At 33.3% G+C, this 22,760-nt stretch overlaps 1 protein-coding gene across 2 annotated transcripts in view; it reads left to right on the top strand.

Annotated features, from left to right (window-relative positions):
- Positions 1-18,594, top strand: part of LOC124359998 (PDF receptor) — a 264,911-nt gene extending 246,317 nt beyond the window's left edge. For both annotated transcript variants that reach the window (XM_046813220.1, XM_046813221.1), the window contains exons 9-11: positions 3,485-3,668; positions 6,050-6,255; positions 13,476-18,594. In XM_046813220.1, coding sequence (XP_046669176.1) covers positions 3,485-3,668; positions 6,050-6,255; positions 13,476-13,488 — 403 coding nt within the window. In that variant the 3' untranslated portion in view covers positions 13,489-18,594. The remainder of the gene's footprint in view (positions 1-3,484; positions 3,669-6,049; positions 6,256-13,475) is intronic.
- Positions 18,595-22,760: the final 4,166 nt, after the last annotated feature.

The raw sequence follows: 22,760 nt of genomic DNA, 5'->3' as shown, positions 1-22,760 counted from the left end.
GCATAGAGATACTGCAGTGGTGAACAAATTAGAGATTTAATGAAGCTGAATTGATTGCTCAACACTTCAAATGAATACCGGTTGGATTTATATCGGCTCCTAGCAAATTTTGCATTTCTCTGGTTTGATAGTTTTCCCCCTAGTTCTACAAAATAATGGAATACGTGTAACGGGATATTTTCGTTGAAATATTCATAGACCGATCACATTTCAGTATCATTACTGTGTATACATCTTCTGCATCTGATGCTCTAGCCCGGTAATATGTATGATATTACTTAAAACTGGGATGATTATTTATTACCTAGCAAAAATGTTGTGCCTACTCCGGGATTCAAACCTGGGTCTCAGGGGTGGGAAGCCGAGACGCTGATCACCCAGCTACCAGTAACGGGGTATATCGTTATCGTCTTGAAGATGTATTTGAAACTTCACAAGATAAAGTCAAAACTTCACGTTTGTGTTAGGTTTAGACCAATTATGTTGACGATAGTTTTTCTTGAATAGAACTATAAGAATTATGGAAATCAGATACAAATATTTGGGCAATAATTACTGACTTCTAATTAGCCTCGTATTTAATTAGCTTGGGTTCACAACAAAATTCCGCACACAATAAGCTTGCTTTCAGTAAGTTTTGTGTGTAGAAAATGTAAAGTAAATGTTTGAATATCGCCTTAAAGCAATCGTTGGACACAATAACACTGGTAAACGCGCATGCCTTACTTACTTTGAACTTTTTGCTTTCAAGCTTGTGTAATGCACTGTGTAATGTAATGCATTGTAATATTGCAAAGTGTTGTTTAATATTTTATACTGGATTAAACCTAGAACTCAACTAACGGATTTGAAGTGTATATTTGTTTTATCTATTTATTTGTCAAATCAGTTTACAATATTTAAGCTTGGCTTAAGAAAACATATTACACGTCATAATAAATATAGTACAAGAATGAGATATACGATATACTATGTGTATATACATATAAGTTTCTAGGCTCAAATTAAAGAGTAATTAAGCTACATTTTCCTATAATCAAGCTATCACTTGACTATTTAAATTTGAAATCTTCAAAAACCCTCTGCTGCCGTCAAATTGCGTCGTAGGCACAAACTTAAAACTTTAGAGTATGACTCTTGTTTAAGAATGAGAGGAAGCTTGTACATTCTGAAAGAGGACTAGTATGCTCCTTTCTCATTACGGACCAATCAATGAAAGGGATAGTGTAAACTTTCATGTCTCAATTTGTACTGATAAATGAGATAATGGTTTTGAAATCGGTCCGAATTTTGTCTATAGTGTACACAATGCAAACATTGAAGCGGATGGTTACTCGTATTGGTCGAATAATTTACTTTCTTTCAGTATATTTTAACAAGAATTATCAAAATGAAATTATCACTTTCTCTTTACAACTTACAACGGGGTGATATCTATTTCTGTAGTATTAGAACAAGTTTTGTTAGAATTATTTATAGGAAAGTGATCAAAATTAATATTTTTACTTTGATTGACCACCCCAGGAATCGAACTCGTGACCTCTCAGTTAGAAAGCCGCAGCCTTACCTCTACGCTACGGCAAAGACTAATCTTGCTGGTACGTTGTAATATAAAACCTGTTGATTTCCGGTAATCACCAGTACGCTGTTGGTGAAGGGGAAGTTTACACCCGGCTTTACAATTGTGAGGTGCCAGAGTTTACCCTCCCTCAGCCTACCCACCAGTTCTCGGCACACAGAGACCGTGTTTTTGTTACTTGTTACCGTGAAAATAACCTTTGACACAACTTCTGCCCACTAATCATACCCTTTATCTCTCAACATTGGCTCTGCTCTTCCATGCAAATTGTTCTTTCATTTCGACCAGTAAATTCCAATTCTTTCATTTTCGTATTTTGTAAAAGAAAGATTTACCTACTTGTTAAATACTATTAGAAAATAGTTCGTTTATTCGTAAAAAATCCAGTATTAGACGTATTGTGGTATTGTGCTTTCCAAAATTTAACTGTCTATATATGGGTTAATATTCATAATTACAAATCGAATCGAGTAGTCTAGGAGTAAATTTGGATTTTGCAAGTCTACAAAATAAACAAAATGATCGCCAACTTCGCTAGTTTTGATAAATGTCGCAATGGAGTGGTTACGAAAGGCTTGAAAATCAAACGATATTTTTTCAGATTATATGTTTTTAGCTTGAAACACCGACCGTAAAACATGGTTATATCACTAAAGTCAAACAACTATGGAAAAGACCGAAAGTCGCCACTACAAAACAAATATTTGTATCCTTCTCATTTTGATATTTATCAAAAGTAGCTAAGCTGATTATCGATTTATAGAAAACCCTGTTTGTTTGCTTCTAAAATACAATAGGTCCATGCACTAAAATATCACGTATTAACTTCTTTGGTGAATCGTTGCATCCTTTATATTGCGAGCATGTTAGGAGGAAAAACGTCATAGCTCTCTTTTGTGAACAAACAGTATGGTAACAAACAAACTGTAATTTTCACTTGTTTCTTGAACAAGAACTTTTACCGGGAAGTCGAGAAGCAACCAGTAGTTTTTAATTTGTGTGAACCCACTCACTGAAGCTCTCTCTTTCGAGAGACAAAATTCCAGGTCACGGACAGTTCAAAATAATGTTCATCTGTGTGCCTAAATTTCCCTTGCTGTAACTATACGTACATGAGTCAGTAACCACGTTTAAAGGCACTCCCTCAATTTTAAGATTATCTCTTTCATTTATGATGTGGTTTTCATGACTTTTGATTTATTGTTAAGTTGTAATTGAACACATAAAATATCCAAGATCGTCGATTGATTATTACAACTCTTCTGGACTCAGCTTTGTAATACGAAGACTGAGATTTGTTACATTGTATGGCAGATTTTTTATTATTCCAATAATGTGTACAATAAGGCCCCTCTAGACCGTTCTGTCTGGGAGTTAGTTGTATAATTGTAACCAAACTTTATGAGTAACTCTTCTTTTGTCCGCAGGAAAGCTGTGAGGGCGGCTGTAGTTCTACTACCTCTCCTGGGTATCACCAACCCCCTCAATACGGCAGAGGCCTTCTAGACCGTTCTGCCTGGGAGTTCAATGTATAACAATATTAAAACTGTATGAGTAACTCTTCTTTTGTCTGCAGGAAAGCTGAGTAACTCTTCTTTTGTCTGCAGGAAAGCTGTGAGGGCGGCTGTAGTTCTACTACCTCTCCTGGGTATCACCAACCCCCTCAATGTGGCTGAGGCCTTCTAGACCGTTCTGTCTGGGAGTTAGCTGTATAATCCTACACAAACTTTATGCGTGACTCTTCTTTTGTCTGCAGGAAAGCTGTGAGGGCGGCTGTAGTTCTACTACCTCTCCTGGGTATCACCAACCCCCTCAATGTGGCTGAGGCCTTCTAGACCGTTCTGTCTGGGAGTTAGCTGTATAATCCTACACAAACTTTATGCGTGACTCTTCTTCTGTCTGCAGGAAAGCTGTGAGGGCGGCTGTAGTTCTACTACCTCTCCTGGGTATCACCAACCTCCTCAACATGGCTGAGGCCCCTCTGGACCGTTCTGTCTGGGAGTTCGCCATCTGGTCATACGGAACTCACTTCCTCACTTCCTTCCAGGGTCTCATAATCGCCTTTCTTTACTGCTTCCTTAATGGTGAAGTAAGTATATAAAATTACGTGTTCGATTTTAGACATAGGTTTACTTGAGCTTTAAGTTACATCGACAGTCCTAATCTTATTAAATAATAGGGGCACACGGCATATGACCTCGACAATTATTTCTTTCTGTAACAGGAATGAACATTTAAAGAATATTATTTTAAAATTACGAGTTTAAAAGAGATTTTTACGCAACGTTTTTATGTACTCACTGATGTTCTCTTTGCGATCTATTCTTAAGGTCAAGGAAGACCAAAATTAAGTATAGAATGAATCGGAAATCTTATATTAGGGTTATATTATGTTAGGGTCTGCAAGCATTTTTTTCCGGGAACTAATAAAGATAAACAATGTAATTTTGCACAATTATAGATCTTGTAGTCTCAAATTAATAAACAAATTAAAATTCTATAATTAAGTGACGTTTAAAGATCACGGACGGTTGACATTTTTAAAAAGCTTCGTAGCATAACAACTAATAACATAATGAAAATTCTAATCAAATAGTACTAAGTTGAGTTTTATTATTCTTTAAAGATTTACATAACCTTAGTAATTTTTACGTTAGTAAACTTTACACATTTCAACCCTCCACCACCTTGAGCTACAAGCTACAATTCCGCTCAAATTTAAAAGCAATTATCGTAATATGGCAAGCCTTATTTACTTTCACAATTGCTATTTTTCCATTTGGCATGTCATCAATTTTTACGACTCGTTAAAAACTCACAGAAGTTTATTACAGTGGATATTTCCCCTGCAGTTTGTTTCCAGTTACCAAATAATGTTTGTTTTAAACTGTTAAAGTCAACACGGGAGTTGATAACTCGCACGTCGGCGTTATTTGACTACACTGATGGGTTCTACTGTCAAAGCGGGACCGACTACACGGTAGTTGATTGTTTGTATCACGTGATCTCAATTATAGCCGGATTGTTATGTCATTGTTTGACCAAACAGGTAACGGGATGAGTTTATTTGCACAGCCACCTGATAGTTCATCATGAACTCATGAACTCATCATGTGAGGAAACGTGAGCAGAGCCTCAGCACAGGACTTCACTTAAGCCCTATTTGGTAGTTTTTGGCTTGAACAGTGAAATTTTTCGAAATCTTTGACAGTGATAATGGTCCTTTCTTGAAGCATATGATTATGGCACAAAAACTTCCAGTAGCTTTGCTGAATTGAACTAAAGTTCAACTTTAGCTCAAAGCTTTAGGCCATTTTAAGGTTTTTTGACGACTGAAAATGAACCTCAACTGACTGACTGACTGACTGGAAATGTTGTTTTCTTAAACATTTCCTAAAGGTCGAGCACTATTTAGAAATTGAGTATTTTTCTTAATTGGTGGTGGCTATTATTATCCATTTATACATGACTATAAACATAATTTTTTCAACTTTGGTTTATCCTAATCGTAAACCAAAAGTCGTGGTTTAGGTTTTTATGGCAATAATTGGCTGAGCGGCTCTACTAAGGTGGCGGCAAATTTATATTTTGTCTGTCTGACAGTGAACCCACAAAATATTTCGAGAATGAATATAAGTAAAGTGGTGTCTTATTTTACCATGCGAAGTTAGGGCTCTACATGGGATTTGGCTGAGCGTTAGTGAAGCCTATAATTCATGGGAACTTTGAGAACGAATTGAGCAACACTCGTGAAACATGCATTACATTTCGTTTCTACAAGATTGAATTAATCATAATAACATTCTAGTAACATAGGACGTCGCCGAGGAATGACCTCCAAACAGTGGAGGGTAGAAGGGAGCAGCAGTCCCCCTGACATGAGAAAAGGGCAATGTTTAGTGCTTTTTCGGTGGTAAGATCAAGGCAATTTTTCTGACAATAGAATGAACCATATCTCAACAAGATGGCTATGAGGAAACGCTCAAGGCCTCAAAACTTGGTGAAGCGTATTACGCAACACGGAGTCTGGCGTACTTCTTCTTTGTACTTACACACTAGCAGACCAACCTCTGCGGCGTGATGGCCGATGATGATTCTGTATGGTGTACAGCTGTAAAGAATTACGTTAATTTTTACCGTTAATTTCAATAAAAAACATTGGGTTGTTTTGTTCCATTGGTAGAAATGGGATTCTATAAATGGATTTTTGTTTTCTAAACAAGGTTGTTCCACATTTTTTTCTTGTTCTTTGAAAAAATCTGCTGTACAACTATAGCCTAAGTGGACACCTTGAAGAACCGAACTTTCACATAATGATACATATATCTAAATTTAAAAAATACTTAGAAACTCATATTATGATCCAAACATTTTTTGTTGTCTAGGCAATAAAAATCTTTCAGCTTTTCTTATACATTCTATGTAGTGTATAGTGTGGTGTAGTCAATGCATTGTGTGTGTCTTGTGTAGGTGCGTATGGCTGTAGCCAAGAGCGTGTCTACGTACCTGTCCCTGAGGCCGCACCACTTCACTCCCCGCCACAACTCCGCCTATGTCTCAGGGGTGTACACAGAGCAGATGGTGCCCCTGCCCACCGCCTCCGTGTTGCACCCCCCACCCTGCTGGTTGCGCCTGTGCTGTACCCGCCCCACACCACCGGAGCCCGCAATACCTGAGTGCGTTCCCCTCTACTTTCATTAAGTTGCTTCCATGATTTTATACTAGCCATTTTATTTTGTGCCTTTCATGAGCAAAGTGTCTGAAATGATTTGATTGTGTGCCTTTCATTTTTTTATGAATAAGGGCTTTATTATCAATGTACTACACGATTTTAATTTACTTTAGATTACTAAACAAAGTACGCTGTAATAAAATATAATAATTAAAAAATAATAATAATATATTTTACTAATGCATATAAATGGATACTTGCTGGTGGTGGCGAAACTGACAGATGGAACAAGATACATCACCAGCGCCCATGGCGTGATGAAAACAAATTACTTCCAATATTAATTGTCTTCAGCTACTCTTTCCGTTCATTGATCCCATACAAGTCCAAAATTATACATTTTACGATACCTGAATTAAGTTCTTTTAAAATATATTAATATTAAAAGTTAATTTTGGGAACCATTAAATGACACATGCCTTATCTATATTAACACTTTTTAACTAATCATATTAGTTATTAAACAAATTTTCAATTCACCGACTCGTGTTCGTATGGTATTAACATACAATTCGGATATTTTTAGTAATTTAAAAATATGTTTAGTGTATATATTACATAATATAATTGCATAATTGCCGAAACACATGAAAATCTGTAAACTATATGTTTAAAGGATTTTTAATTATTATAGTAGCCTTACATAGTAAATCATGTTTTAGGTTCCGGTACCTGTCTCTGAGGAAACATTTTGGTACGCGCAGAATACATTCTCTTGGACCTCAGAAATGTATAAAAAACAGAGCTAATAATTTTATAATTTCGGGGAATGGCCCCCCTTTCATCTAGTATATATTCCATACCCCCCTGGATGTATATTATGTATATTTTTGTCTGTGGAGGGTAGAAACAAACCTAACTAAAAAATATAAAGGAATGAAATACGACACTCTGGAACAGGATATTTTGGATGGACAAGTGTAATCCCTTCTCTTGCAATCAACTCTTTTATTCCTTCATACAGTTTATTTGTTACTCCTAAAGCGTACAGGAATACAGTTATCAAAAATTTTTATCACGTTTGCGTGCATTTAAATGCTATGTTCACGTTTACGCCAACTTCATGATCGTTAACGGTTTTTCGCGTGTATGAGTTAATATTCATGTTGAAGACTACTTTCTTTATAAGGTTCGGCTGTACGCCATACACTTGTACTTCTCAATATCAAAGATATACAGTATACGTGTACACTTACTGTAGGTTTATACTCTACTTTAAGTGTTGAATACAATGAGTTAAATTATACTACATTACACTAGTGCAGTACAGACTGAGAGCCCATGAGTACTGCCTCTTAATACTTTCTCCGATATACGTGTGCAAATAGGTGCACAGAGTTTATATTACGTGCAAAGAGTTATTTATAAGCCGTACATTCTGTGTGCAATGATAAAATCAGAAAAGATATTATTTATAAACTGCCTGTACGATTTTACTCGCCTACTCAAAGCGTGACATAGATCGGAGAAGACATCTCTTGTACACTGTCCGTTAAATCCGTCACACGTGTGTAATGCAGCGATGGAGAAGAATAAATATTCAGTTTACGATGACATATTCAATCCAATTCCAATTCCCTGATTATTGTTGGAACTCTAATATTTCAACACCAGAGATGTAATTACTCTTTATATTTACATCTATTGCTGTTATTATCAGTTTTTGTTGATTACTTGTAAGATTGAATGCAAATTTTGATTGCTTAATACACCCGTTTATATCCTTGAATATGATGAGTGGTATGGGTAGGTTTGCGTTAACATGATGTTAATATTAACAATCCAATTCCAATTTTCCTGATTATTGTTTGGAACTCTAATATTTGAACACCAGAGATGTAACTACTCTTTATATTTCATTTCTAATACTGTTTTTTAAAACCGGTTTTATTGATTATTTGTAAGATTGAATACACATATTGATTGCTTAATACACGCGTTTATATCCTTGAATATGATGAGTGTATGGGTAGGTTTGCGTTAACATGATGTTAATATTAACAATCCAATTCCAATTTTCCTGATTATTGTTGGAACTCTAATATTTGAACACCAGAGATGTAACTACTCTTTATATTTCATTTCTATTACTGTTTTTTACCGGTTTTATTGATTATGTGTAAGATTGAACACAAATATTGATTGCTTAATACACACGCGTTTATATCCTTGAATATGATGAGTGTATGGGTAGGTTTGCGTTAATATGACGTTAGTATTAATAATCCAATTCCAATTTTCCTGATTATTGTTGGAACTCTAATATTTGAACACCAGAGATGTAACTACTCTTTATATTTCATTTCTATTACTGTTTTTACCGTTTTTGTTGATTATTTATAAGATTGAATACACATATCGATTGCTTAATACACGCGTTTATATCCTTGAATATGATGAGTGTATGGGTAAGTTTGCGTTAATATGACGTTAATATTAAAATTTCCAATTCCAATTTTCCTGATTATTGTTGGAACTCTAATATTTGAATACCAGAGATAACTACTCTTTATATTTCATTTCTAATACTGTTTTAACCGGTTTTATTGATTATTTGTAAGATTGAATACAGATATGGATTGCTTAATACACGTTGAATATCACAAGATTATTCGTAGATTTTCGTTAATATGACATAAATATTCAATTTCCAATACCAAAATTCCTGATTATTGTTGAAAATCGAATATTTGATTACCAGAGATGTAATTACTATGTATATTTAATTCATATTACTGTTATTACCAGTTTTATTGATTAATTTTATGATTGAATACAAATATTTATTGCTTAATACACGCGTTTATATCCTGTAATATCACGAATGTATGCGTAGGTTTACGTTAATATACAATTTCCAATTCCAATATCCCTGATAATTGTTGGAAATCTAATATTTGAACACCAGCGATATAATTACTCCTTATATTAACTTCTATTACTGTTATTATCAGTTTTATTGATTATTAGTAAGATTTATATCGGATATTGATTGCTTAATACGCGTGTTTATAATGTTGATTATCCGTAGTGTATTCGTAGGTTTCCGTTAATATTACTGTTATTGGCAAAGTATTGAATTCCCCTAATATAAAATAACTGTGAAATAACAGTGTCTCGGACATTTTCCATGGCTATGTTACCAAAACAGAACACTACGTTTCGGGGATTGAAATCTTTTCCCTTCTTCAAATGTGAAAAAACCCTAATACACTAGTAAGCAAACCCAATTGATCGATGGGCTCACCAATAATAACAAGAGGACATTTTGCACATTATTTCTGATACATTTCCGAAGAAGGACAAACCATGTGACTGCACAATAAGGCACACTGCACAAAACACGGTGTACACCAGATAACTGATTTTTATCTTTTGGCTGCTTCATAGGTTCTGTTGATAATTATTATTGAATCTTGTAGGTTCATCGCTATATACTGCGTGCTTAACCTTACGTATAATGTTTTGCACCAGAAAAAGATTCCAGTCCTCGAAACTTAGTGTTCTATTTTCAAACAAATAACGGTGGCAAAATTTCAAAGTTATCCTTCAAAATCATTCGTCGTCAAAAGCGATATAAACAGTCAAATTATATGTATTATTAATACAGATTAATTGCAAAACAAATGTAAGTGAATCAACGTAACTTGTTTGTATACTGTACAAGCATTATCCTTATTCTCTATATTTGACGAGGAAATGGCCTTAACAAAATAACATTTATAATTGAACTGGTGAACAACTTCACCAGTCCAAGTTGTGTTATTAACACAATACATTGTCTATAGCTAAAACAAAATTATCTGTCTCAACTAAACCAAGTGCACGAGTATAAATGGTTGAAGGAAAAGTTACACGACATGTGCTAATATTATATATGTCGGTCGCTTTAACGAATAAACTCCATGAATGTAATACAAATGATGTAAATATAAGTTCAATTTCGGTGAAAGAGGTGTCTGTCTTCCCTTAATCCATCTGTAGAGCATGATCTCGAAAACTTCTTTGATAGGCATAGATTTTTCAGTGCTGAATAAATTCTGCCTATCATGGTGAGAACGGAGTTTTTACCGTTGCCAAGACCTCACATATTACTCTAGTCTGTCTGCCAGAGTATTTAATAGTTTGATGTTAAACAATAAGGCTCTATCATGGTTCAGCTGTAAGGTTGATAGATAAGGTCTGCAAGGAAAAGGATTGATTATGGTTGTGAAAAAACCAACCGTTGCTGCGATGAAATTGTAGTTTTTATTAGAGTTCATAAGAATGTAGAATGTTATGGAATGGTTCAATAACAGACCGTGATCCAGCCATTACATTGTAAAAAGAAGTTTTAAATGGTAAGAGTTAAAGTTTTCCTTCCCCCTGAACAGTAATAGTTCTTAATTACAGTCATTGTACTCCTCATAGTCTTGATACTTAAGGTCTCTAGTCTCCTTGGACATAAAATATAAAACACAGAATTCATTACACTACTGGACCCAGCGCCATGCGATGGCCAGGCCTAGGAAATGCTATTGAGCTCGATGTAACGCAGTACCAGCATGTTCTGTTGGTTAGGCCTAGTTAGTAACCTCGATCACAAGTCTAGGTTAGGCTCTGTGTATTTAACTTTTAGGTTCTCGAGATACCGTGGGTATATAAATAAAGATTATTTCGAAATTGCTCGTTTAAAGTCCATTAGGTAGACACGTTCTACGCGGTTACTTTAGATAACCATCTTAAAAACTTAAACGATTAAAAATGTGATAAAATGTTCTGCCTGTTTTATGTGTATATTCTATTAATGTTATGTCATGTAATTCACGTCAAAGCACTTATGTGCAATTTTCAATTAGTTTCCGTGATATTTTTAACATCCGCAGTTTAGTTGAAACTCAGTAATGGGTTTTTAAATTGACAAAGTGTCGAACCAGATGGCTGGAATTGAGTTTCAAGAGCGCAGGCCGAATACGAGGAACGGAATATGCAGTTATAATTCTGCCAGAATCAGATCGAAAAGTGTTATAATGTTTAGCTCTGCATGGTCATCCTTATATCAGGGCCACATATGGGATTCTAACAGAAACATTTTATGGAAATCTAAAATTTCGTTACGAAAAAAAGGATGTAATCAAGCATTTTAACAGAAAATGTCCCCTGTGAACTTTATTTTTTGCTATATACTATGTAAATAATTAAATATGTATTTTATTATGATTACATTTTAAAATACTGAAAAAATAGCAATTGAACCTTTTCTATGTTTTAATCTTAGGGTTTTTATACATTTTATTACTTTTAATTCATTCAAGGTTAATAGATAAAAGATCTTAAGGCAAATATAGTGAAATATAATAATGTAAACATACAAATCGTTAAAATAATTATTTTAACAATTTGTTTAATAAACAACAAATATAGATTAAATATTGGTACTAATGTGACTCATAATACACACACACTAATGCATACTCACAAAATGGGTGGCATACCCACATCCTTCTACCACAAGTTCTATAATCTGCAACAAGGTGAATCACATCTTAGAAACTTCTTAGAACTACCGTCGTAATGTAGCAGTTTACTTACTCCGTTTACTCCGTTTAATGTGTAAAGTTTTCTTGTTACGTGCTTTCTTTTTTTAGTATAGTTAGTTACCGAGTGATATTCTTAGTACAGGCAGACCTTTAATAAATAGCTTTACCTTCTCTCAGAGCTTTACCAATCTTCGTTTAGTAGAAACAGTGGAACAAGACAACCCGTTCCACTTAGTCTTATCTGCTGAGAGTGTTGTATGATGAATACCTAGCATGGTGACTAAATTAAAACTAAGGTGACATTCTGGAGCCACTACGTAGCAAAATCAATCTGACCAACTTTCGCCACACAGGATAGTGGTACTCTTAGTTAGCAAGCAGAATAAGGAAACTTTTAATCTATATTAATTAGTTCAATCTACTTAAATCTGTAATTCAAAACTATTACATACTTCCTGAAGGAGATGCTACTTCAAATCTAAGATTTTAAATCGCAGGTCTCCAAATTTGTGAATAATTCAGTACTGAAAAGGAACGAGTTATAAGTATTTTGGACCAACCAAAAATCTTTTATCGTTTTCAAGACATTTAATATAAACATTTAAATTTTCCGCTTTAAGGTGGCGCAATACAATTTTTATTAGGAAAGTATTTTTTTATTCATGGTCCTTTAGGATGACATCACGAAAAACATAAAATTTTCAACGAAGTTATAAGATCACTCCACGAGGAATTACCATAAGAAATTTAGGCAGTTTTGCAATCAAACTCAAGAACGAGCTGAAGATAAACACGTGAAATGATTTTAATTAAATATGATTTCTTAAATAATTATCCTTAATGAAATAACTTGTTTTAAAGTAAAAATATGACAGTTTCTCTATCTTGTTTTAAAATTTCTACCACTCCTCGTGAAAAAAATAAAAAAACTGAATTTTTCAGTCTTCAGAAATGTCTTAAAAGGCCATGTCTACAATCTACGAGAGAGAGTGAGAGGGGGGAGAGAGGGAGGGAGGGAGGGATAGATAGAGGGTGAGAGGAAGATAAAGACTGTGTTAGGGAGGGAAATTCGGAGAGAGAGAGAGAGGGTGAAAGGAAGAGAGAGAGAGAGAGAGAGAGAGAGGGAGAGCGAGGGGCGAGGGAGTGAAAGGGAGAGAGGGGGAGAGTCAAACATTCTCCAGCTATGACTGGCTTCCTTATGTAGAATGGCTGATTCGAAACAATAACAGGATCATGTATAGGTGTCATCTTTATGTATTACAACATAAAGGTTTTGACGTTCAATTTTTATTCCTGACGTTGACTTAATAAGGTTTAACGTTAGAATCGTTTACTTTGCGCAAGATAAATGTTATTACACATGACGAAGAGAGTGAATAACAGTTCACGAAACGTTGTGTTTCTCTTGTTGTAAATGTCTTAAACTGTCTATTTTGTCGTATAGCCTTGTTCTAGTTAGTATTCTTAAATTATTTTCAGCCTAACACTCCCATAATTTCTGCAGAATATGGATACAAATAACATTTTTATTTTTAAACCTTTTGTATAGTTTAAGATGCAGCGTAGAAGATGGTCCCTCTGCTGGTTTACTTGTACTGGGGTCTGATAAACAAATTTAAATTATTTACTTTCTGTTTTTCTGCAGAACTAGAGTCTGACAAAGAGCTAGCAACCTCCTGAGTGCGACGTCTTCCAGTAGCCTGAGCCTGAGCTCCACATGAACTCCATGCAGAGGTCAAAGGTCAGAGCTCAGAAGTCACCTATCTCGCAGTTCCAGATTCTCAACACAGAACAGCCGCCAGCAACTGTTTTTATTACACTCTGTTTAAGTTTTATTAGAGCAATCCAATTTTATAAATCATCATGTGATTATCATTACTTATTTCAAAAATACTTGAGTGTTGTGCAGTGTAGTTTACTGGTCTTTGAAATCACACAAACAAAAAGAACGATTTGATAAATCGGTACATTTAGAAGTAAATATGGTATCTACATTCATGTGATAGCATCAATAAGCTGGAGCACTTCATATATAAGCATAATAAGCATCAAAAGACATATCATGCCATAAAGCTATGTTTAATAAGTTACCGATGTAAATTTAACATAGATAATATATATTGTACGATCCAATTAAACTACAGAATATACTCTTCTTTATAAATTTTAAATCAAACAATATTCGTGTGGCTTTGTGTTTTCAAAGAACACGTCCTCAGGCCCACGTACCGAACAAAATTGTTATTGTATGATTTAAAATTAATAAAGAAAAACAAATTTATGTCTTAAAATTATATATAAATAAGATTTTAAAAAATCAATTTATTAATAAGTTACTGATACATTATAAAAGTATACTGGTTCAAATACAAATTGTGTTTCGATAAGTTACTTAGGATGAATGCCAAACAAAACTTATTTTACAATAAGTTTCTGGGTCAAGTTTAATACACAATGTTACTTGTGATAAGTTCCTAGAACGTTGATTTGTCTCTTTTTCAATGAAGTAATTTTAAAATAATAATTATCTTCTTTGTCATCTCTTAGATAACGTTATCAGTTAGAGATACTTTATCAAAGTCATGGCGTAATTTAAAAAGAAATAAAATTATGTTACAAAAACTTTATAAATCCTTACATAAAGGTTACTGATCTTCATCCATCTTCAAGATTTTCTCTCAACTACGCAATGCAACTTAGGTTATAATGCTTACTTTTGGGTAAGTATTTAGTTATTATAAATTTCTGAGACTAGCGCCAAACTCCACAACAGCAAAAAAGAAATTTAAAATTAATCGTAATTTTCTTTTATTTTCAAATTGAATTTGGTAGGATTTTAAGCTCGTGTTTAAAATTATAAAAAATTACAACGCATTAATGTCATATGTTTCCTTATGAAGCTTTACATTTTTAAAGATGAATAATTTATTTGTATATATTTCCAAACCAGTAAATGAGTGCGTAAGACATTAAAATAAACACATACAAGGAAGAAAAAGGTCACAACTCATAATCGTTAACAAACACAATTACTTTAACGAGAAAGAGTTGTCTACGTTTTGGTAAACTATAATAATTATTGGTATTGATTGAAAAAAACTGTATTTCTACGAAGTGATCTGCTGCTAATCTTCAAGATACAAAATACGTCTACTCATTTTAAAGCTATTACCAAATCATGACAATTACTCATTAATTCAAATTATTTAGATTGTAATATAATTTTATATTATATATAATTCTATAAGTCATTTACAAGAGTGTTTTAAGTCTAAAACATCAATGGCTAGGAGGAGGTTTTCAATTTTAGATTTTATGTAAGTTGGTTTATTGATTGTTTTACTAGTTCAAGGTTTTCAAGTTAGAGAAAGACTGATGTTTTTGTGTAATATCGTTTGTTTTTATATGTTTATAGTTGAATATTTAGTTCGTATCAATTTTCTGTGCCTAGATTGACTAGATTTGCTTTTTGGTAATGTTCATTTACACCATTAACATAGCAACTGCGTAAAAAAAAGAAAACTATGTAGGCTTCTTTAGATGTAGCGCTTTGTATTAATTAATTTTATATAATGTACATATTTGTTGTCTTTATTATTACAAAGTAGAGTTGATTATGAAATCGATATTTGTGTTGTAAACCATTAAAACTCGATACCGTAAATTAGCGAGAATGTTTGGCCTAATGATTTTACGATTAAAATGTCCTAGTAGTTTTAAATACGTGGTGTTTGTATTTAATCAATTCATATTTGAAGTACTCTTCTGAGACGTTCCCGTGATACTTGCAGTAGAGTATGTCCAGTCTACACTAGTAAAAGATTGTACGGAAGTTACATTTTCGATCAAATGGGGCCAAATGTTCTTTTATTTGTTTATTTATATGCGGTAAAACAATTTATTTTGCTCCACCGATTTGGCCGATATATCATAGTGTCTATACAGATCGAGATATTATGTTAGAAACCTTTATCAAAACGAAATTAAAGTGCCTTTTTTAGAAATATTAAAAGCATGATTTATGTTATTTATATTTTAGTAGGCTATTGTTGTTCTAATTAATGATTCAAATATTGTAATAGTTTTGTCAAAAACTCCAAATTATCTTTATTTATCATGACTAAGGCATCTTTATTTGAATAAGTGACCGAATTGGTGAATATATACACTTTGATTCGATTTAATCCTAACACACACATATAATTTATTACAATAGAGCAATAATTGTAAGTCGCACATATGAAAAATAAAATAAAGTTTAACATTTAATACCAATAATGCCAAATATTTAATTTTTGTCTTTGTTGTAACTAAGTATCATAATTTAGTATCATTCTTGTTATAAAATCTACGAGTATTTAATAGAATACTATTTTCTAACTATAGTGAGCGTAGGCATACGTCACGAACAAGGTTAATTTGATATGCTGTATCTTAAATTAATTTAAATGTTATCTAGAATTTAGCTTGTATGTGTTCATATTTAGGACCTGCATAATTATTTTAGTTGAGTGATGAATTTTTAAACTTGTTTCAGGTTGTTATAATTGTAAGCAAATCTTTGTTTTGAAGTGTTTACACAAATTGTGGTACAGATCAAGAGATATAACAGAGTTTGTTGTTACAACCCTTCAGGGCAAGAGAGATATACATCACCTACAGGACCAATTAGGGGTCCTAACACCTACAAGATGTATGAACCTACATTCCTCCTCGATTTTCCTCCCTTATACTTGTTGAACCTGTTGGGAAACTTTATCCCTCTACGACCAGGACTAACTGAATTTCGACTTTGTGGAACAATCGATAGTAAACATCGATATTATAAAAAAAAACAATTATAAATATCGGTATTACAAAACAATCGGTTATAAATATCTAATTGAATCAAATGTATAGTAAATTGAGCATACTGTTGATGTTCCCCTATTATATAGATGGGAAATCTAATTTAATTTTTAACAAAGTTTCATCTATGAAGATATGATTAACACACAGTGCAATACTGTATTTTATAAGAAAATAATTTGATACCTCAATTATAAAAAACGTAATACGTGCAATGACTAGTAGAAATTGAAAATAAAAGGATAAAACTTCATTTATTTGGCTACTGTTAAACTGAAAAACATTCACTTTCCCTTCGTGAATACATACAACACTTTTATGGTTATAAATTTAAATTGAGATCTGTTCCAATAAATTTCAATGTTGTAATTTATACACCTTTCCAATGTAAATATAACAAATTATTAATTGCTTAAAGGAAAACAAGTAACGAATTTATTAAGTACTTTGTTGTTGTAATTGTGAAAAAAACTGTATTATTGTATTGTTATGTTTATTGGATAATTTTCATGTGATAAACACCTTACTAACGATGTTAACTACGTAATACGATATCAACATTCAAATTCGATATTTACAATCGATTGTTTTGTCGGTCTCTTATGGAAGTGCAGCCAGTGCCTCAACCCCTATGAACCAAATAGCAACCCCAATTCCTACAGAACCAGTTAGAAATGAGTTTGAGACTCTAAGCCCTACAAGAGCAGCTAGGAACCTAATTCCCTGCAAAACGAGGAAGGAACACCAACCCCTACAGGACCAGCAAGGACCCCAACCCCTAAAGGATCACAAATCCTTCAGGAACAAACCCTACCTATCGGATCGTGTTCTGGCTGTGTAAGAAACATTCATATTTTTACAGAGTTAATGCAATATTTTAGTTAGACTGCTAGGTTCTTACAGATTAATACAGATATGGTATTCTTACTGAGTATTTTTTATAATAAAAGTGATATTTTTCCGTTAAATAATTCTTTGATATGTGTTATCATATTTTATATAAATAAAGTGATATTTATAAGCAGGATGGTGTGTAAAAACACAACAACTATTCGTTCTCCATATAAATATGTTATTGTTAAGTTAGCACGATTGAATAGTGTTCATATTCTGAGAAATCAAATTCATCTTTTATTTATCCCGCCAAAAGAGGTAACTTTAACCAATTCCAACCTTTCCAGTAAACTGCAATGAATAGTATTTCTTTATATTTGATATACATAAGTTTTGTAAACATTAACCCATATTTATATTACCAATAAATTCAGAAAAAATATCACGTTTTGTTTAATTTCTTCTAGTTATTTTTCTAAAACATATTTTGATTCATTACAATAGAGTCGATGTGAAATGGAAATATTATCCGAATTAAGGAAATATTTATTTTAGTTCATGTTGCTGGAATAATATTATTTAAACGTCAATTGTAATTACAAAATGTTCTATGAAATCTTTAATTGTAAAACTATTTCTTTGCCATCCTTTCTGTTTAATTCGAATTCGCTGAAAACAAAACCTGGCGATATTTTAAAGTACATTTTAAAACATTAACGCATACCTTCGGTTACAGTATTATGTTGTGTTCATGTAAGATGTGTTACAATAAAAGATGAATATTTCTATTCATTATGTAAATCATACCTTTTGTATTGTTGCTATACAATATTTATCCTTCACAGGGTAATCTTCATATATTAGAAATTGTGGTTTTTCTTAATTACGTAGGAAAGGGTATGTTTGTGTAAGGCAGGAGTTCCCATGCTTTGTAACGTAGGCTATTTTTCTACAACTTAGGCTACATATTTATAAATTAAGCTTGGTAGGAGAGCTTGGAGGGCCGTACACTCTAGGGCAGTACCTCCATTCTAAAATGTATAACTGTTAAAAATTGATAAATAAATTTAATGTTTTTAATAGTTCAGTTGTTATTCTTTTCAAATCCTTTTCACACAGTTTAATTTCTGTAAATATAAAAAAAATTAGGTCACCAACATTTGCACTATACAAAAATTAAAACTTGGAGGAAATGATCATTAAAGTACTTCAAGTATTCATTTTTGTATTGCCTATTTCCGTACTGTTTTGAAAGGCGTGTAAGAAGCAGCTCCAAAATTATGAATGGTGTATGCATCGGAACATAAAAATTTAATCCAACGCCACCGTTTATCAAAAGCGTTTCTCTGCTACTGTTTCTCTATTCAGGAGAGCCTTAAACGGATATGTCTTTAACATAAACAAATACTTTCCAAACCCAAAAATAGATCTACCAATTTAAATTTTCGCCATTTAATTTAAGAGAAATAAAAGCTACATTGGAAGAAGCAGATGGGGATATTCTGTCTGGGCTTCAAACACGCCGGAGAAGCATTAAAGTATAAGTACTTAAAATAGTTCTCCTGATATACTGACTTCTATTCAATAATCTATGAATGGTAATGTTTGCCATACCATTCACCGGTGTAACAAAGTAAAAACTTCCCTTTTCACTAATTTTCTTTTCTTTAACTTACTTACAATTTTTAAAATAGAGGGAAAACCTATAAGAATTGTGAAAAGAGAAAAACAACTAGAACGAGAAAGATATCCAGAGAATAGAATATTCTGAGCTTAATTCACAGGAGGAAACGTCGGAAATATTTTTAAACCCATCCCGGTCCTGTGGGACCGGAAAAAAAAAATGGTCGAGTGTGCTCGAGCCATTGAGCATATTTGGTGTAATATTCATGTATCAGTTAATAATTACTTACGCCCTAAACGTATTGTTAAAATTTGAAAAATATCATCACAAATATTAAAATTCAAAATTACAAAATGTTGAATTTTAAATTGTGCAAATACAATCTGATTGCACAAATCTATGCGGATAAGGAAACAGTGTTTACTATTTCTAATCCGTTGTTTTTAAATTAAGTATAAATTAAATCAAAAGTAATTAATTTAATAAACTTTTTATAAGGTTCTATAAAGGGTGTAAAACCAGTTTTATAGATGTGGAATGTCCTATTCATGACAATGGGTGTTTCTGTATGATTTGCTCAGGTGGAAACTTGTCACAGTTGGAACAAGTAATTAGGTATTACCGTTAAATTACTCCTGCGCTGTATAGTGTCAGCTTTATCGTCAGGAATGACAAATCTACTGGAAGGAAGTGACATAAGGATTTCAGTGGGCAGATTGACTGAGAAAGAAAGAGCGTGAACTAATAAAGACCAGCAGATATTGCATAACTGATGACGCCTTTGTCGGCGATAATTGTGTTGACTTAGCCATTGATGATTCTGCAGAGCACACAGTCCGGCATCATTTAGTCATATAGCCCCGCTCTTGGGAGACAAATAATGCAAAGGCACTCAGGCCTCGCAGGCATCGCGGTAAGCTTTCATCTACTTGAGGAAACTGAGCTTAAGACAAAGATTTGGACAGCTGTCAGTACATCTGTTAGGGAGTCGGACGACTGTTAAAAATCTAGTCAAAGCTAATCGTGTGTGCCCTTAACAATATCAATCTTAAAGTCAAATACAATTAATAATTCAAACACACGGAAAATATCAATAGAGATACAAATATAAAAGTAGTTCATTGAAAAGTTGTATTTGTGTACAAGGTAGGTTTAAAAAAGTGTAATTACGTGTTTCTAAAAATGTTCAATTAGTATACACTAAGAGAACGATCATTCTTCCCAAGCGACCTCGATATTATGCCATTAGAACGTTTTAAAATTCCTAATACTTTTTTGTCGTAGAACTATTGGTTGTCTATTTTGTGTTAGTTTTTCTTACTAAGTGAAAAAAGGGGTTATCAATATGCAAACAATAAAGTACAAAAAAGTTTTTAACTTTTCTAAATAACCCATAAAAATTTCAAGAAAGGCTATAAACATATTTTTACGTGAATTAACCATATCTTTAAAAAGAGACATCTCCCATATCCATAAAACTAAAAATTAGGACGTTAATGTGGTAAAAGTTTCACCCCACCATTATATTCTTACAAACAAGATCCAGCTGACTCAGTTATCGAATAAATTATAATTCTGATTCCATATTTTAGTTTGCTTGTTGCCCCAATGTAGCAAACATACGCAAGTAAATTTGAAAAAGCCCACTTCGATAAAAATTCGTCTACTTCCGACCGTTGTACTTCCGGTCTCTGGAGTGTAGTGAAAAATCCTAACTTCCTGCAGTCCCTACTGTTTCATTAGACCAACGTTAGAACTTTCCTGAAATGTACGAAGCGTTATCGAAAATTTTGGGGACAAACCCACGTGTAAGTCTTTACATACTCGTACATCCATCCATACACTTAGGCAAGAACTTTTTAGACGTTAATCAACTCAGCCAACCAACACATTGATCATAATTGGATAGTGAATTGATCATTTTCACACAGATTGATTTTAGGCCATCGTCCAACATGATGATGCAACAAGCGACACCGCAGTTCAACAGGTGAGTACAATAGGTCCAATAACATAAATTGGCCTCATTTATGTTTTCAGTTTTGTCGTAGACAAATCTCAAGTAACAATAAAAAAGTTAGTTTTCAATCGTGTTTTAATTTTTTTAATCGAAAGAATCATATGAAATCACCAATTTTAATAACGCATAGAGTTCTTAGCTTAAAGTTTATTATTGACGATGGAAGGTATGAAAGAATAACAGGATTTCGGACATTTGAAATCTGATTGAATCCTCGAAACTTTTGTTATATTATTTTATGTCACATAACAATGGCAAATGTCCGAAAACCTAAAATGGTTGTGAAACAGTGATCTGCTCACAACACTCGTATCGAGCCAATATTACTTCTAATTCAGTCTATAAATGACTATTTTAAATATATTTTTTACAGTTATCTTTTTAGTGTAGAATTTGTTCTCTACACACTTTATTGCGGTTTCAAAAAAACTTGTTTTAAATCTACTAACTTTAACAACACTATTACGAGTATACCTACTAAATGCAAGTATAACATAAATATTTCGGCTACATTCAAAATATATGCAAGCTTAACTTAATTACATTAAAACATAAAACCAATATTTAATGCTTTTATTTTTTGTGAGGCGTTTCGATAGCAAGGCTATCTTCTTCAGACACATCACAAAAGTAAATACAAAGAGTAAATTTGATTTTTAATAAATTTTGGATAAATAAATAAATTTTATTATTATTAAAAATCAAATTTACTTTTTGTATTCACTTTTGTGATGTGTCTGAAGAAGATAGCCTTGCTATCGAAAGGCCTCACAAAAAATAAAAGTATTAAATATTGGTTTTATGTTTTAATGTAATTAAGTTAACAATAACCAATAAGTTCCATCTACACATATGCAGGCTTGTTATTTCTTCACAATCATTGACAATATAGAGATTTTAAACACAACCTTCTTGCTTACTGATCAAAATGTTGTGTTTACAAGGTGAGGTGTATGGTGCCAAGGCAATGAGTGAAGGTAAAGTGCGGAAATGGGTCCGAGAATTTAAAGATGGCCGCGAAAATGTCCACGATGAAGGTCGCTCAGGCCGGCCATCTGTGATTACGGGAGATTTGGTTACTGCAGTTGACGCAAAAATTCATGAGGACCGACGGTTCACAATAACCACTCTCTCTATGGAATTTCCTCAAGTGTCCAGGTCAGTACTGAACAAAATTGTGTCAGAAAACCTAAACTTTAAAAAATTGTGCTCAAGATGGGTACCCAAACTCCTCACTGAGGATCACAAAAAGAAGAGATTAAGCAGTTCTTTGACTTTCTTGACCCGCTACGACGAGGAAGGAGACGACATGTTGAGTCGAATTGTCACAGGAGATGAAACATGGGTATCCCATATCACTCCTGAATCAAAGCAACAGTCCATGAAATGGCGGCACACATCTCCAGTCAAAGTCAAAGCCAAGCAAACGCTGTCGCGGCTCAAAGTTATGGCAACTGTGTTCTGGGACAGGCGCGATGTTTTGCTAGTGGACTTTATGCCGCGAGGAATGGCGATTAACTCAGAAGCCTACTGCGCAACCCTGGCCAGTCTCCGACGCGCCATTCAGAACAAAAGACGCGGCATGCTGACAAAGGGAATTCTGC

This window comes from Homalodisca vitripennis, chromosome 4 (genome assembly GCF_021130785.1).
Source record: "Homalodisca vitripennis isolate AUS2020 chromosome 4, UT_GWSS_2.1, whole genome shotgun sequence".
NCBI classification, from domain to species: domain Eukaryota; kingdom Metazoa; phylum Arthropoda; class Insecta; order Hemiptera; family Cicadellidae; genus Homalodisca; species Homalodisca vitripennis.
The sequence above is the reverse complement of the archived record's forward strand: the minus strand, read 5'-3'. Positions and strand labels throughout refer to the sequence as shown.